This window comes from Thermobia domestica, chromosome 3, assembly GCF_964235325.1.
Source record: "Thermobia domestica chromosome 3, izTheDome1.hap1.1, whole genome shotgun sequence".
Lineage (NCBI taxonomy): Eukaryota > Metazoa > Arthropoda > Insecta > Zygentoma > Lepismatidae > Thermobia > Thermobia domestica.
Genome location: NC_137456.1, coordinates 133,952,908 through 133,966,043, shown reverse-complemented (window position 1 = coordinate 133,966,043; position 13,136 = coordinate 133,952,908). Strand labels below are relative to the sequence as shown.

At 35.8% G+C, this 13,136-nt stretch overlaps 1 protein-coding gene across 1 annotated transcript in view; it reads right to left on the bottom strand.

Moving 5' to 3' along the window:
- LOC145680752 (uncharacterized) overlaps positions 1-13,136 on the bottom strand; it is an 88,093-nt gene that overhangs the window by 21,186 nt on the left and 53,771 nt on the right. The window contains exons 3-4 of the mRNA XM_081751722.1: positions 4,488-5,550; positions 1,646-1,835 (exon numbers count right to left, since the gene is read on the bottom strand). Coding sequence (XP_081607848.1) covers positions 1,646-1,835; positions 4,488-5,550 — 1,253 coding nt within the window. The remainder of the gene's footprint in view (positions 1-1,645; positions 1,836-4,487; positions 5,551-13,136) is intronic.

Here is a 13,136-nt window from a genome sequence, read left to right as displayed (position 1 = left end):
ATACTTTTGCTGGCATAGTGATCCATGATGAGGTTGATTCATCATGTCTTTCTCTGTCAAGACGAAACCATTACTGCATATCGTTACAGTGTTGAACTCCACCAAGTGCATCGCCACTCTGCCCGCAGGCATCCAAAAATACTTGCAGTATGAAATCTTTTCTCATCCAGTGTATTCTCCTTGACGTCTCTTGCACTGACTACCGCCTCATCCGGCATCTCGATTACGTCCTGAGGGGAAAGACCTTCCCTGATGATCGGGTGGTGCAACATATGAATACAGACTTCTTCGTACCGCAGAATGTAGGCTCCTTTTTCAACGGAATCCAATCGTTGGCTAAGCTATGGTAAAAATGTGTGGTTGCAGAAGGTGGTCATTTTGTTCAATCAGTAATTATGATCTACCTTTCTTTGCTTTTCTCTTTGGAAATGACTCACTTGGGGCGAGCATTTCATTCGCAGAATTCTAATACCAACAATATTTCAATGAATATACAATGTGCATAGCTTGGGATATGTATTTTTGGCCTTTCATGCAATCACCTTGACCTAAGACCCAAGTTTTAAAATGCATATATGTGTTGTTTTACTTTTTGTTATAAAAATGAAGGTGCAATTAATGGACTAAGTAATTCCAGCGTTTCTCGTCGGCATTAAGAAACAGCTTCAGCACTTAACAAAAAGCTTCATATGAACATATTCAAAACTAACTACCTGGCTAGACAATTTGTAGAATGACAGTTTAAGCGTAATTGTCATTATTTTTCTCTCTTTTTTTCTTATTATACTTATTTGGGATGTACAATTATTTCATGTTCATGTAAAATAGTAAAATAATAATAATAGTATTCCTATGCTTAACTTAAAATTGCTACGCAAAATGAACTTCGTTTAGCAGTTACCAAGAAAGAAACATAATTTAAAACAAACGCTGATCTACAGTGTGTTTCAAAACATCGACAATATTTGGGAAGTGATTCCTGATACCACGATAAAAAGAAAGAAAAACAACCTGGGTGCAGAAATCCGTCATTTCGGAGTTATAGGCTGCCGAAAATATGAAAAAATGAACTTTAAAGGTCCATAGCTGCAACACGATGGGACCTACAGTAGTCAAGACTTCACTGAGGAACTATGTGCGCTATCCAAAAATACATGTTTCAGAATCCTGCGGTGCTCATACAACATTTATTTATTGAATGAGTTTGGCTACAGGCATACAATTTGAAGTCCTCCCTAACTACCTCTATAAAAATTGTTGAGGAAGTACCGCAGCATTCTGAAACATGGATATTAGGATAGAGCACATACAAGTTCCTACGTGAAGTCTTGACCCGACTACAGTAGGTCCCATAGTATTGCAGCTATTGACCTTCAAAGTTCACTTTTTTATGTTTTCAGCAGCTTGTAACTCCGATATGACGGATTTCTGCACCCAGGTTGCACTATACTTTTTGTTTTATCTTGGTGTCAGGAATCACCTCCCAAATGTTGTTGTGTGTATAATTATAAACTAGTAAGCAAAAATATTAAGCTCTTCTAAACGAAATACTGATTTTAAGAATATACAGTGAAAATCAAAATTATGAACAAGCTGCATTACAATATACAATATACAGTCTTTCTGATGAGGATTTTAAACATACCTGACTCTCAACAAAATTTTTTGTGAGAATGATGAGAGTGGATCGACTTTTATCAATCGCCTGAACAATATTTTGTGAGATTATGGCACCCAAACGGAAGTCTCTTTCGTGTAGGCATAGACAATATTTTTCTTCTGATTCCTCTAAAGTTGGCTGAAGAACTCGAAGCACCCAACTCCTGTCTTTTCCACTGAAAGAGTTTAAGAAGAAACTTTGTTATCTTTTCTTGATATAAAATAATACAATACACAAGTTATGGAGTTCTGTAAAAGAAACTGTCCCATATTTATTTCGAATAAAACGCAAATGCCTTGACATATTTGTGGTTAATTTATTTCATTTTAAATAATGATCCATGACATTTATAAGGAACAGATAATATCAGCAATATCAATTAGAAGTTAATCATGATTATTTTTCACGGTGAAAAATATTGGCATAGAAATTTTCAATGATCTTTCGACAGATTTCTAGCTTATTCTCTAGGGTATGATTATCTATAGTTCCTAGGTTACTAACACATTGATTCTTTATTTCAGATAATGAAATAAAGAAATCTAGTCTAGTCAAATCACATGGTCTGTGAGGCCAACTTAATTACAACCAGTGGCGTCATTTGGAAGGGCAGTGGGTAATTGTCTCATCTGAGTTTGAGTTATATATATTTTAGTCAATACTGTGGTAATATACCAATGAAAAATGTGATACTCTACCTATATCGCTGGACCACCTTGCTCCCCTAGCAAAATCTGATGTATCGCTGCTGCTCACAACCATTTCGTAAAATTAATCACCCTGAAAACCTGGCACGTCAAAGATTGTATTTACGATATGATGGAAGTTACGTAAAAATCAACATTAACACAACAGACGGCGTTTTGAAAGATTAAAATCCTATGGATCCTTTCAGCGTCAATCCAATGCCAAAACCGCGAATGTCCTTAATTTAACTGAGTTATAAGCATTTTAATATTCAACTTACCCCGAAAAATCAGTATGTAGATTTAGGTACATGTTTTAGGAATTTACGATAACTTCTAATATACTCATATTTTACAAATGGGACTTTGGTATTGGAATCTGTGTGCACCAAATAACATGAAACTGCACTTAGGTGAAAATAGCAAAATTTGCATATTCGCGGTTTTGGCATTGGACCGACATAGAGTCCGGTGAGGAAGTGCAAATATTTTAGGTCATACTAAGCCAAAAAAGTATATTATTAACATATGGTCTATGGATTTATACATTTCTTTCAGAATTATTCAAATGGTAACGTGTAAGGAGAACTTTTACAATAGAGTGCCGTTCATATTCACACATGGTAACTATGCGGATATGCTGTATACCGCAGCTGCGGTAGAATAATATCCTCAAAGATTTCCTAACCGTAGACTCCCAAATCTACGCGTATTCCCACACGTGTATGATCAACTACATGAAACTGGTTAGCTTCCCAGTGTACATGTAACATTGAAGCGGGCTTCACAATATATACCTGACCAAAATTAAGGCATTGTTTAGACTGTGCAGCAGAGTCCAACAACAAGTGTTAGAAGGATTTCACGCCGGCTTGAACTTCCCCGTATGATGTACTTCGAGGAGACGGGCTTTATCTATTTCATCTTGTTTTTTTTCATCTACGTCTTTAACGCGTGCAGAGGGCAGTGAATGTTTTGCATGTGTGAATGGGCACAGGCGCATCATGTTTTGTTATTCATTCTGTTTATTGATAAGACTACTTTTATCCAAAAGGAGATCAACAACACCCACAACGGGATAAACGACAACCGCAACGAACCCAGTTGGAGCGACGAAAATCCTGGGACAACGGTAGTAAGAAATTATCAAGAATGATTTGTGGTAAACGTGTGGGCTGGGATTATTAATGGTATGGTCTCGTTCTCCTGCCTCAGCGCTTGATCAGTGAAGCCTACTTGTATTTCTAACGCGGTTACTCACCAGAATGCTAGAGGATATCTTTCTTCAAACTAAGTTGTCATTAATATACCAACATAACGGAGCAAAATCTCCCGCTATCCACGTTGAACGTCAGTGTCTTCATCAAGACTTCCTAAATCACTGGATTGGTCGGGGAGGACCAGTTAACTAACCACCTCGTTCAGCAAATGGATTTTTGCTTGTGGAGTGGTTGAAGGACATTGTCCAAAGATTTAACTCAACAGACAAACTAGTGCAGAATATCAGCAGCAAAAGTGTTCGACCTCTCCAAATGAAGTTTAGCAAGTCAGGGTTCAAGTACTTTTGTGGATGACTGAAAACTTCTACTTATTTCCTCCTCTCCTACTAAAATCAACTTCACAATACTCTGTAACTTCTCAGTTAATAAAAGTGGTTTCACTAATTTGGCTGAAAGGAGGTATAACATTGGAAAAAACAAACGGGAACTTCGAATTATTCAATTCATCGGAACCAAATGGTTCGTACCAGAGGAAAGATCATGCTCTTGTTTGGACGAATCAAATTGAAAAACAAAGAAGTCAGAATCATACAACTTACCGGAACCAAAGAATTTGTTTGGAGGAACGAATCCTTCTTTGGAATGGATTGAAAGAGATCGATTTCGAAAAAAAAAAAAAAGTACCAAACTGCTCACCACTAATTGAAGATGTGTACATTCCATCAGTCCAATCTGTCAACCAAAATTATCGTTAGACAAACTTTAAAAGGACCTTCAATCCACCAGAGATATGAACTCTACTAAAATACTATGCACCCATTGTTATTGATAAACAATAACATAATTCACTAATTCCTATATATTTTTTTTAAATACCTAACACAATTTTAATGTAACGTGAATGCTAATTACTTAAAATACCTGTAAGAAACGAAGCAATCATAAATGCACTCCTCATAAGGCTTTCCACTTTGTTGAGAGTTCTTCTTGATTCTCAAAAGATGCATGATGTAGCTTATTTCAAATCTGTAGTAATAGATGAGGCTAGCGATGATGGTAGAAAGTCCAATAACGGCCATCAATGGTAGTCCCACAGCCAACAGAAGATTTGGCCCCAAACATGCTTCAATAAGCTCAAGATCGTTAGAAACAATAACTTTATCTCTCTTATCAGCAGGTATTACACATGTCAGATTCGTAGACTGAACAAGATTTTCAGTTGTCCTCAAAAAATATTGCAATCCCAGAAGATCGCAGCTATTACAATCAAACGGACTATCTTCCATATCTACTTTGTCCAAATAGTTCAACTCATATGCTACAGAATACGAGAAAGCAGGAATTTGGTTGTATGATAAATTGAGAGTTCGAATCCATCTCTCAGTTCGTGATTTATACACAGTAATACCTTCCAAACTTGATAAACCATTATACGTTAGATTCAGATAATCAATTGACCCATAGCTGTATCGAGTACTGATCAAATTCTTTGCTGATCGCAGGATATTTCGGGACAAGTCCAGGAGTTCTAAATGGGCATTGATAATTAAACCTTGTCCATCTCCAATAAAGTTATAACTTAAGTCAAGAAATTTCAGGTATCTAAGTGGTTCAAATACATCTGCTGGAAGAGATCGTATTCGATTATGTGACAAATCAAGAATTTCGAGCCTTGGAAATCCGTTAAATGATCCAGAGTCAATCGTAATAATATCAGTATCAGATAAATTTAAAATTTTGAGTCTTTCAAGTGGGTATAGAGTATGTTTTTGGAAATAATCAATCTTAGCCTTGCCTAGATCTAACTCCTCCAAGAGTGTCATATTCTTCATGTCTTCTTTTATTTCAGCGATTGGTGGCTCATCGTTCCCACTGAAGTCAAAAATTCGTACTTTCTTCTGTTTAATGGCAAAATCTGGAATTTTCTTGAGTTTATTTCTAGCCAATTTCAGGATTTCGATATTATTAAGCTGACTTAGGAAACCTAAAAGAGTGAAAAAAACAAAAAATAATTGATACATGTTCAAGGTACGCGTATATTTTGTTTAAATAATCTAAACATTAAAGGGTGTATTTTTTTTTAGCTATACCTATGTATTATACTGATATCTTCAATGTAATAGTAAGAACCATAGTACTTCTGTTTGCAAAAATTGTAATACCAAGAAAAATCCATATGAGTCGAATGAAATTTACATCATATATTCGGTACATCACTGTATAATTTCAGAACTGCGCAACAACTCTAACCTTGAACGATCATTTTGGTGTCGTAATATCGAAAGAAATAGGTGTTGGATATATTCTTGAGGAATCTACTCTCATGCAGCTTGTATGTAATTTAAAGATATTGACACCGTCTGCCGAATAATCGCTACAAACAAGATGCCAATCAAAAATTCCACATATGCTCGATAAACGACTTATCAGGTGACCGTGCAGGCCAGGAAAGTTGTGATTAGTGTAGCTCACGTCACAAGAAATTTCTCGTCTCGTCCTGAAACGAGAGTCGAGGCCAAAAGTACCGTTTAGAACTCGAGATAAGGCAACAAATTTCTGGAGTTTCATAAGCAACACTAGTTTTCCCAAGTCTTAGATCTCAAACGTTGTTTTAGTGTTATACGATTCACAATATAAAAACTATAAATTGATGAAGTGGTTGTTCGAACATAACTAAGAGCATTTATCAATGTTTAAAAATATGCAAGTCAATGCACAATATATTTCAATAATAAAAATGGTTAATGTTGTTTTATACCCTTTGTCGACCTTTCATGACGTGGAAGGATTCTGATAACCTCTAGATAAAATTAAGAAAATAATCAGGTTATACATTTTGTACATGAGTTTACAAAAAGAGCAGTGGCGGATCTAGAAGATAAAAACTGGGGAGGGCAGCCTGAACCCAGTCTTTGATAGCAATATCATGACTTTACTATAAACTTTCAAAAATATATAAATAATAGCTTAAATTACTTTTGTCACTCGAAAAACTGGGGGCCTAGGTCCCCCAGCCTCGGCTAGATCCGCCACTGAAAAAAGATATGAAAAAATTTTCGGGACGAATGAAACAATATATATGAAAGCAACCTAGACTAGCGAAACTTAACGAAGTGCTGAAATCTTTAAACATTTCCTTTTAACTTGTGGACCTCTTCATGGCCATAAACATTACTCTCACTCAGAGCTGACGAGAGAAGGAATGCTCGTATGCTTAGAATACTATTTCGTGTAAGGTTATTGAAAAGAAAAAGTTGAAGTTTCAAAGTAACTACACATGTAAATAAATATTGAATTTCTGTCAAAATTCCTCTTGTTCGGGCTCGAAAAATCCCTGGCGCCAGGTAGTTATGGTGATTGGAAATATGAGTCTGGCGCCTAAATAATTTAAATCAAAAACAAAATTATGTAGGCCCATGTATGAAACTGTATTATTAAGGTACCTAGTTGTGAGAACTGGCGCCTAGGTCAGAAGAAAAATTTTCGAACACTTCTCTTGTTTATGAGCTCTTTCAGCAGTATAACTATCTGCTTCTACTCGCTACAGCTTTCCTCAACTCCAAACCACCGCGGTGACCATGAAACCATTTCCCTTGTAGAAATATCAGTAGCGGTTCGTGGTCTGTAGAAGCACCGGTTGCAATGTTGCAATATCAAAGGTATGTAGTTACGCGCAAGTGTTCCCCTCCCCCAGCATTTTTAAGTCTCACCCTAAAAATATTCAGGAAATATGAAGAGGAAAGTCCTTTTAAGCTCCATTTGTATATTTATTGATTTAAGTGTATTCTCTAATATTGATTTAATATATAAGTTATTTTTTTAAACAACCATTATCAATGTACGTTTATACACTATTTATATACAAAACTTCTACGTTCGTGCTATTGAACAAGAGATAAATCGAATATATAGCATGTGCTATAAGCCACGAATGATATCGTTAACCCAAAAAGACGAAAAGAAAAAGCAAGAAAATTGCATATATTCATGTTCGCAGTTAAACAAAATTATTTAATTAAGTAAACTATGCATTATTTTAAAATGGAAGGTCTTTCTTCGTTCTTTTCGAGCTTCAAATTTTTCTATGACTTCATTGAAATCTGAAATGCTGCTCGCCAAGTTTTTCTCAATAGAAAGCATAGCTACTGCAAATATTTTCCGCTTTATTTTCTTTAAGGTACAGAAACACCTCTCTCCTCCGACAATACGCATTTTGTTAGCATTTCTTGCATGAATATAAGGGACAAAAAGTTCATTTTCAGTAACTACGTATTTTTGTCTGCTGTTCTATTATAAAGAATCATGAAATATAAGATTATTTTTCCCTTCGAAAATTAAAAAAAATAGTTTAACATTCCAGCAATTTAGGCTAAAGAAGACAGATGAGTATTGAAAGTGAATGATTTGAATTAATTTTTTATGCTCTCCACCGGAAATCGAACACGGGATCATGTGCACGAGCGACACACAGCTAGGAATTAGACCAGTGGTAAGACATTCTCTTCTTCAAGTCTCGATCGCCCCTTCCTCCCAGAATAGGATTTTTTTTATTTTAAAAATAAAATCTATCCCAAGAATTTTTACCTTTGTATTATAAATGTAAAATAAAATATTTTGACTTCGAACAACCGCCCTCCCCAAACATTCAGCCTGGATCCGCCCCTGCTACCACCAAACGCGTTTGTTCTTTGAGAGTTTCTGTTTGGTGAATAACTTCTTTCTTCCAAGCGTCTATATCTCAATCAACCTATCAATTGTGTCAAGCGCTGCCAAGTGGAGGAATTCGTAACTACTATAGAAGCTGACTATATACCAGTTGCGGACGAAGTAGCAACTGGAAGAGCGCAATATAAAAGAATAGCAGCGATGCAAGAATAAATCCACTTCCTCATGTTAAGAGATAGGAGCTCGCTGCCATATGCTCAATGTTATTGCTTCCAGTGGCATCGCCAGTGGCGATGCCAGTGGCAAGGCTCGCTGCCACTGGATTTGTATATCGCTCTCTTTCTTTCAGTTTTTTAATTTGGTTTTTAGAAATGCATCATACTGTTTTGCACTCAAGAGCAAAGGTTTATTTTTTACTGATACACTACTTTGATACTTAAAAATATCTTTAGTATTAAAAAAATGTCCGGTTGCACAACCATGCAACATATAGTACCAGCCACCGCTGAGAAATATATTAAAACATCAAATCATTATAATACGATTCTTATAGCATTAAGATGAGAATGGTTGTAGTATTGGTGTAGGATGTACGTACAATTGTTAATATATACTGAATAGTAGAAAGAATATAAGGATGTAGCAGGATACGAATTTTTTTTAAACGGCATTAAGAGCTTTTTGGTGCAGAAACTGTTTATTTGTAGCCGTAGTATAATAGCATGGAGATTCACGACAAATTTTCAAAATAAAGAAAAGCTATGGTATGGTGCCTTAGATATTCTCAATCTGTGTGAGATTTAATTTGAATTTATATAGTACTTAGACTCTTACCGCCTTATGCAGAGTCGTTTTGTAAGATAAGCGTCATACTAAAGGCCTGACTACTGAAGGAAACATATGTTAGTCGAACTCTTTAGTATGGCACTAATCATGAGTCAGAACGACTCTGCATAAAGCCCTTAATGTTTTTGGTGTAATATAATAATAAATTAATCCTGCTTATATATATATCTAAAATATTTGTAGTGATAGAATATTACAAATGTCTTTTAATGAATTTTAAACTAGGAGAATACGTCTTATTAACATACACTCTACTCTTTATATATACATATGGTAAGTATTTGACTTATTTTGTCACTTTTTCTTTCATTTTTCCACTAAATGTATTTGTAGTTTACAGTAAGAAACTGCAATATGGAAGGATTAACTGAAGCTCTTAATACGGCTGAGAGAGGGATATCTAGATATGACGTCTCGCCAAAATACTCGTTTCTGTCGCCGTGACGAAAGCAGCTCATTTTTCATTGTTCGGAGCATTGTATCTTCGTAACTAAGAAATATTTTTCTGAGATTTTTGGTATGTGATATATTTGAGATTAGTTCTACACAGTGGTGTCTTTAAATCACAACTTTTGGTCAGAAAGGAATGTCCAATCTATAATTTTGGAGGAAGTTCACGAATATAAAAGTCTATAGAATTCTGCTTCCCCTACACCTATCTCACTAATTTTCCTCGTCCTTTTTTTTTCTACATATAAGAGAAGTAGCTTTTGTCGTTATGCTACGCTGAAGTTTTATTAAGCTGGTTGGACAGACCATTGCAACAGCCAAAAGCGATCATTATTTTACAAATAAGAGCTGTTTTCAAGAGGAGAAAAGTTATGGAAATAATTATAAAATGTTCGAAATGGGTGAAAGCATTAATTTTCCGTAATAATTGCAAACTTTTGATATTTTATTCTGTATGTGACAACGCAAATAGTATTTTAATTTCAGTTCTTTTACGATAACAAATATTTTGTAAAATGTAACGGAAATTCAGAAGGAGCTTTTTTTTCGACTGTCTCAATATTGATCAATGGAGCTGAAGGATATGTTTAATGTTTGTATTTAAAATCCAAAATATAGTTTGGCTAGTACATATATTTGAAATTACAATAATTACTTAATTTCTTAATGAATAAAGTTCTTGAATTTGCAAGTGCATTCCAATTCACTGAAGAAACTTCTATAATAATTCCGGCACGGATTAACACACATATATATCATCATTATAGGTATTCTGCCATTATTGGCAGGTCACTTGTGCAGCTGTGAAGCTTCCATACTCCACGGCCTTCCGCTGACCTCTTCGTCTTCACGTACGATTTTCCTGTTTTGATATCGTCCATTAATTGTAGTCTCCTTCGTCTCTTCCCTGTCTTTTCTGCCATCATGCCTTCTAGCACGTCCCTCATGATACAATCCCTTCTTATCCAATGTCCCAGCCAGGTTCTCTTCCTCTTCTTAATAATATCTAAAATTATTTTCCCACCCATCATTTTTAATACCCTCTCATTTGTTTTCCGCTCGTCCCAGCTAATTCGTTCCATTCTTCTCCACACCCACATTTCGAAAGCTTCCAGTCGTTTCCATCATTTCTGCGTAATGTCCATGTTTCTGACACTTACATTACAATACTCCACACGAAGCATTTTATGAGTTCCTTTCTAAACTCTTCATTCAAGGTCCTACAAAATAGTATTTTCTTCCTCCTAAAGGCTTCTTTCGCCATTCCTATCCATGCTTTTATTTCGAGTCCACATTTCATATCATTTTCGATACTATCCAGGTATCGAAAATTAGACACCAATTCTATTTTCTCCCCCCCCCCTACTTCTATATTTGACACCGACCCCTTCGTTCCAATCATTGTGGTTTCTGTCTTTCTAACATTTATTTTCATTCCATAGTCTTCACAGCCTTTCCTCAAGTTTTCTAACATCTTATTGATTTTCTCTTCAGATTCTGCAACAAACGCCATATCATACCGTATACACCTAATCATTCTACCTCCTACTGAAATGTTGTCTTCATTTTGTAGACTCGTTCTCACTATTTTTTTCTAGATAGATATTTGACATCCTAGATAGTCTAGATAGATACATATGTGGGTCAAAAACGCTTCGACTCGGCACACATTGATCTAATTCGGCACGACTCAGCTGGGGGGGGGGGGTTGCACTGACAAAACCGTATTGACTTTGGTCAATCTTGGCTGAAGCTGGGGTCCCAGTGGGAAGGTCTGTGGCTTTTTTTCCTTGGCTTGTGGCAATAAAATTCTTGGTCAAGAACCGCCACTGCCATGGCCAAAAGCTGAAATAGAGAAAGGTTATTCAGTTAACTCAGTCTGATTGAGATAGGATAGGAACATGAGCGTCGGAAGCGAATGGGGGAAGAGGATCATTTGCCATTCCCTGGGTTTTCGGAAGAGTCTCGGTTCTTCGAAATACATATCAAAACATGTTGGATCTGCTTACTACTCGTAAGACATGACAGTATTTTATATATTTACTGTAATTAATAAAGTTATTTTACATGAAATATCGTGTGCATCGAGGTATGTGTATTCGCGACTTCGCTTGTTTGTCCGGCTTTTGCGTCCTCCTTGGAAAACAATCCTATGAGCATTCTTGTTTGGAACAGAATTGACTAAGACGCTACTCTTATCATTCGTGCAGAGTCAGAAGACCAAGGAAGTGCAGTCGTGATTGTAGTTAGGTCACTTTCCTTATTATGAGATATTGGTATATGGACAAGAGAGTATTGCACTTCACAAGCTGAGACAACTTGGACGACGATTTAACACCGATTACACATTTGCGTATGCATTTCTGATATTTTAATATCAGTTCTTAATTAGCCTATATACGCTCTAATCTCTACGCACATTTGATTTTTTAATATCAGTTTTGAAGTAGCCTAGCTATGTACACCTATTCTCTAATCTCCCTATTGTAGAGGGCCGAGTGCCTCTCCTTCATCTGCATATCAAAATGCAGATGAGTGCACATTTGCATATCATTATCTTATATATAAAAGAGAACGCACAAATCCTTTGTTCCCTCATCACGCTAATACGGCTGAACCAATTTCTTTCATTTTTGGGGGGTTATTAGGATTTGGACCCTAGATGGTTTTTATCATATCACTTTAATTTTTAATTACCAGTGTCTTGAGATAATTGACCATTCAAGTGTCCATAACGTACAAATCCTTTGTTAGTTCATCATAGGTAAAAATAAACGTATTTATATGCAACCCGCATGACCGTGTCACTCGGCGGGTTAACATAAATGACAGGCGATATAATGTTAACATTTACTGCAATCTACTATGGTTTTTATCATATCACTTGAAAGCGAAAACTTCCGGGGTGACCGCAGCGAAGCGGGGCGGGTTAACATAAATGACAGGCGATATAATGTTAACATTTACTGCAATCTTCTATGGTTTTTATCATATCACTTGAAAGCGAAAAAGTAAAAATTATCTAAGTAACAAAGTTTATTGCGTTCCGGGGTGACCGCAGCGAAGCGGGGTGAACGCTGCTAGTTTAAATATATAGTAATTTGTGGTAAAATTTCTTGCTTACTAATTAGCGTTCATATTAAAGATTATCGTATTATTATGAATATTAATGGGTAAACACCGAGCGTAATACGAGAGTATTAATACAATATTGATGTATATTGTATTTAATTATGTATGTTATTTCCTTTATAGGCAAATGAATCATTTATTTCTTGCGTGCATCTCATTACTGGGACATTATAGTGTATATATTACATGTGTTAATGAAGTTAAATATTTATCATACTATTCTACATACGATTAATTAAAGGTGAAATAATATCATTTACTATGGATTCATGTATAGAAGTTTGAACTTTGGGGCTACAGAGCTACGTGGACAGAGAATTTTTTTCTCGGTGACACTAGACCGCCTTGAAACTGCATGTGAGGTCTATGACAACTCACGAGGGAAGAAATCCCTTAATGACCAAGAGAAGATGACTCATTAAGTATAGGAAGTACTCTGTTAACTTCCACTTGTATAGCAATGATGAGGTGGATACA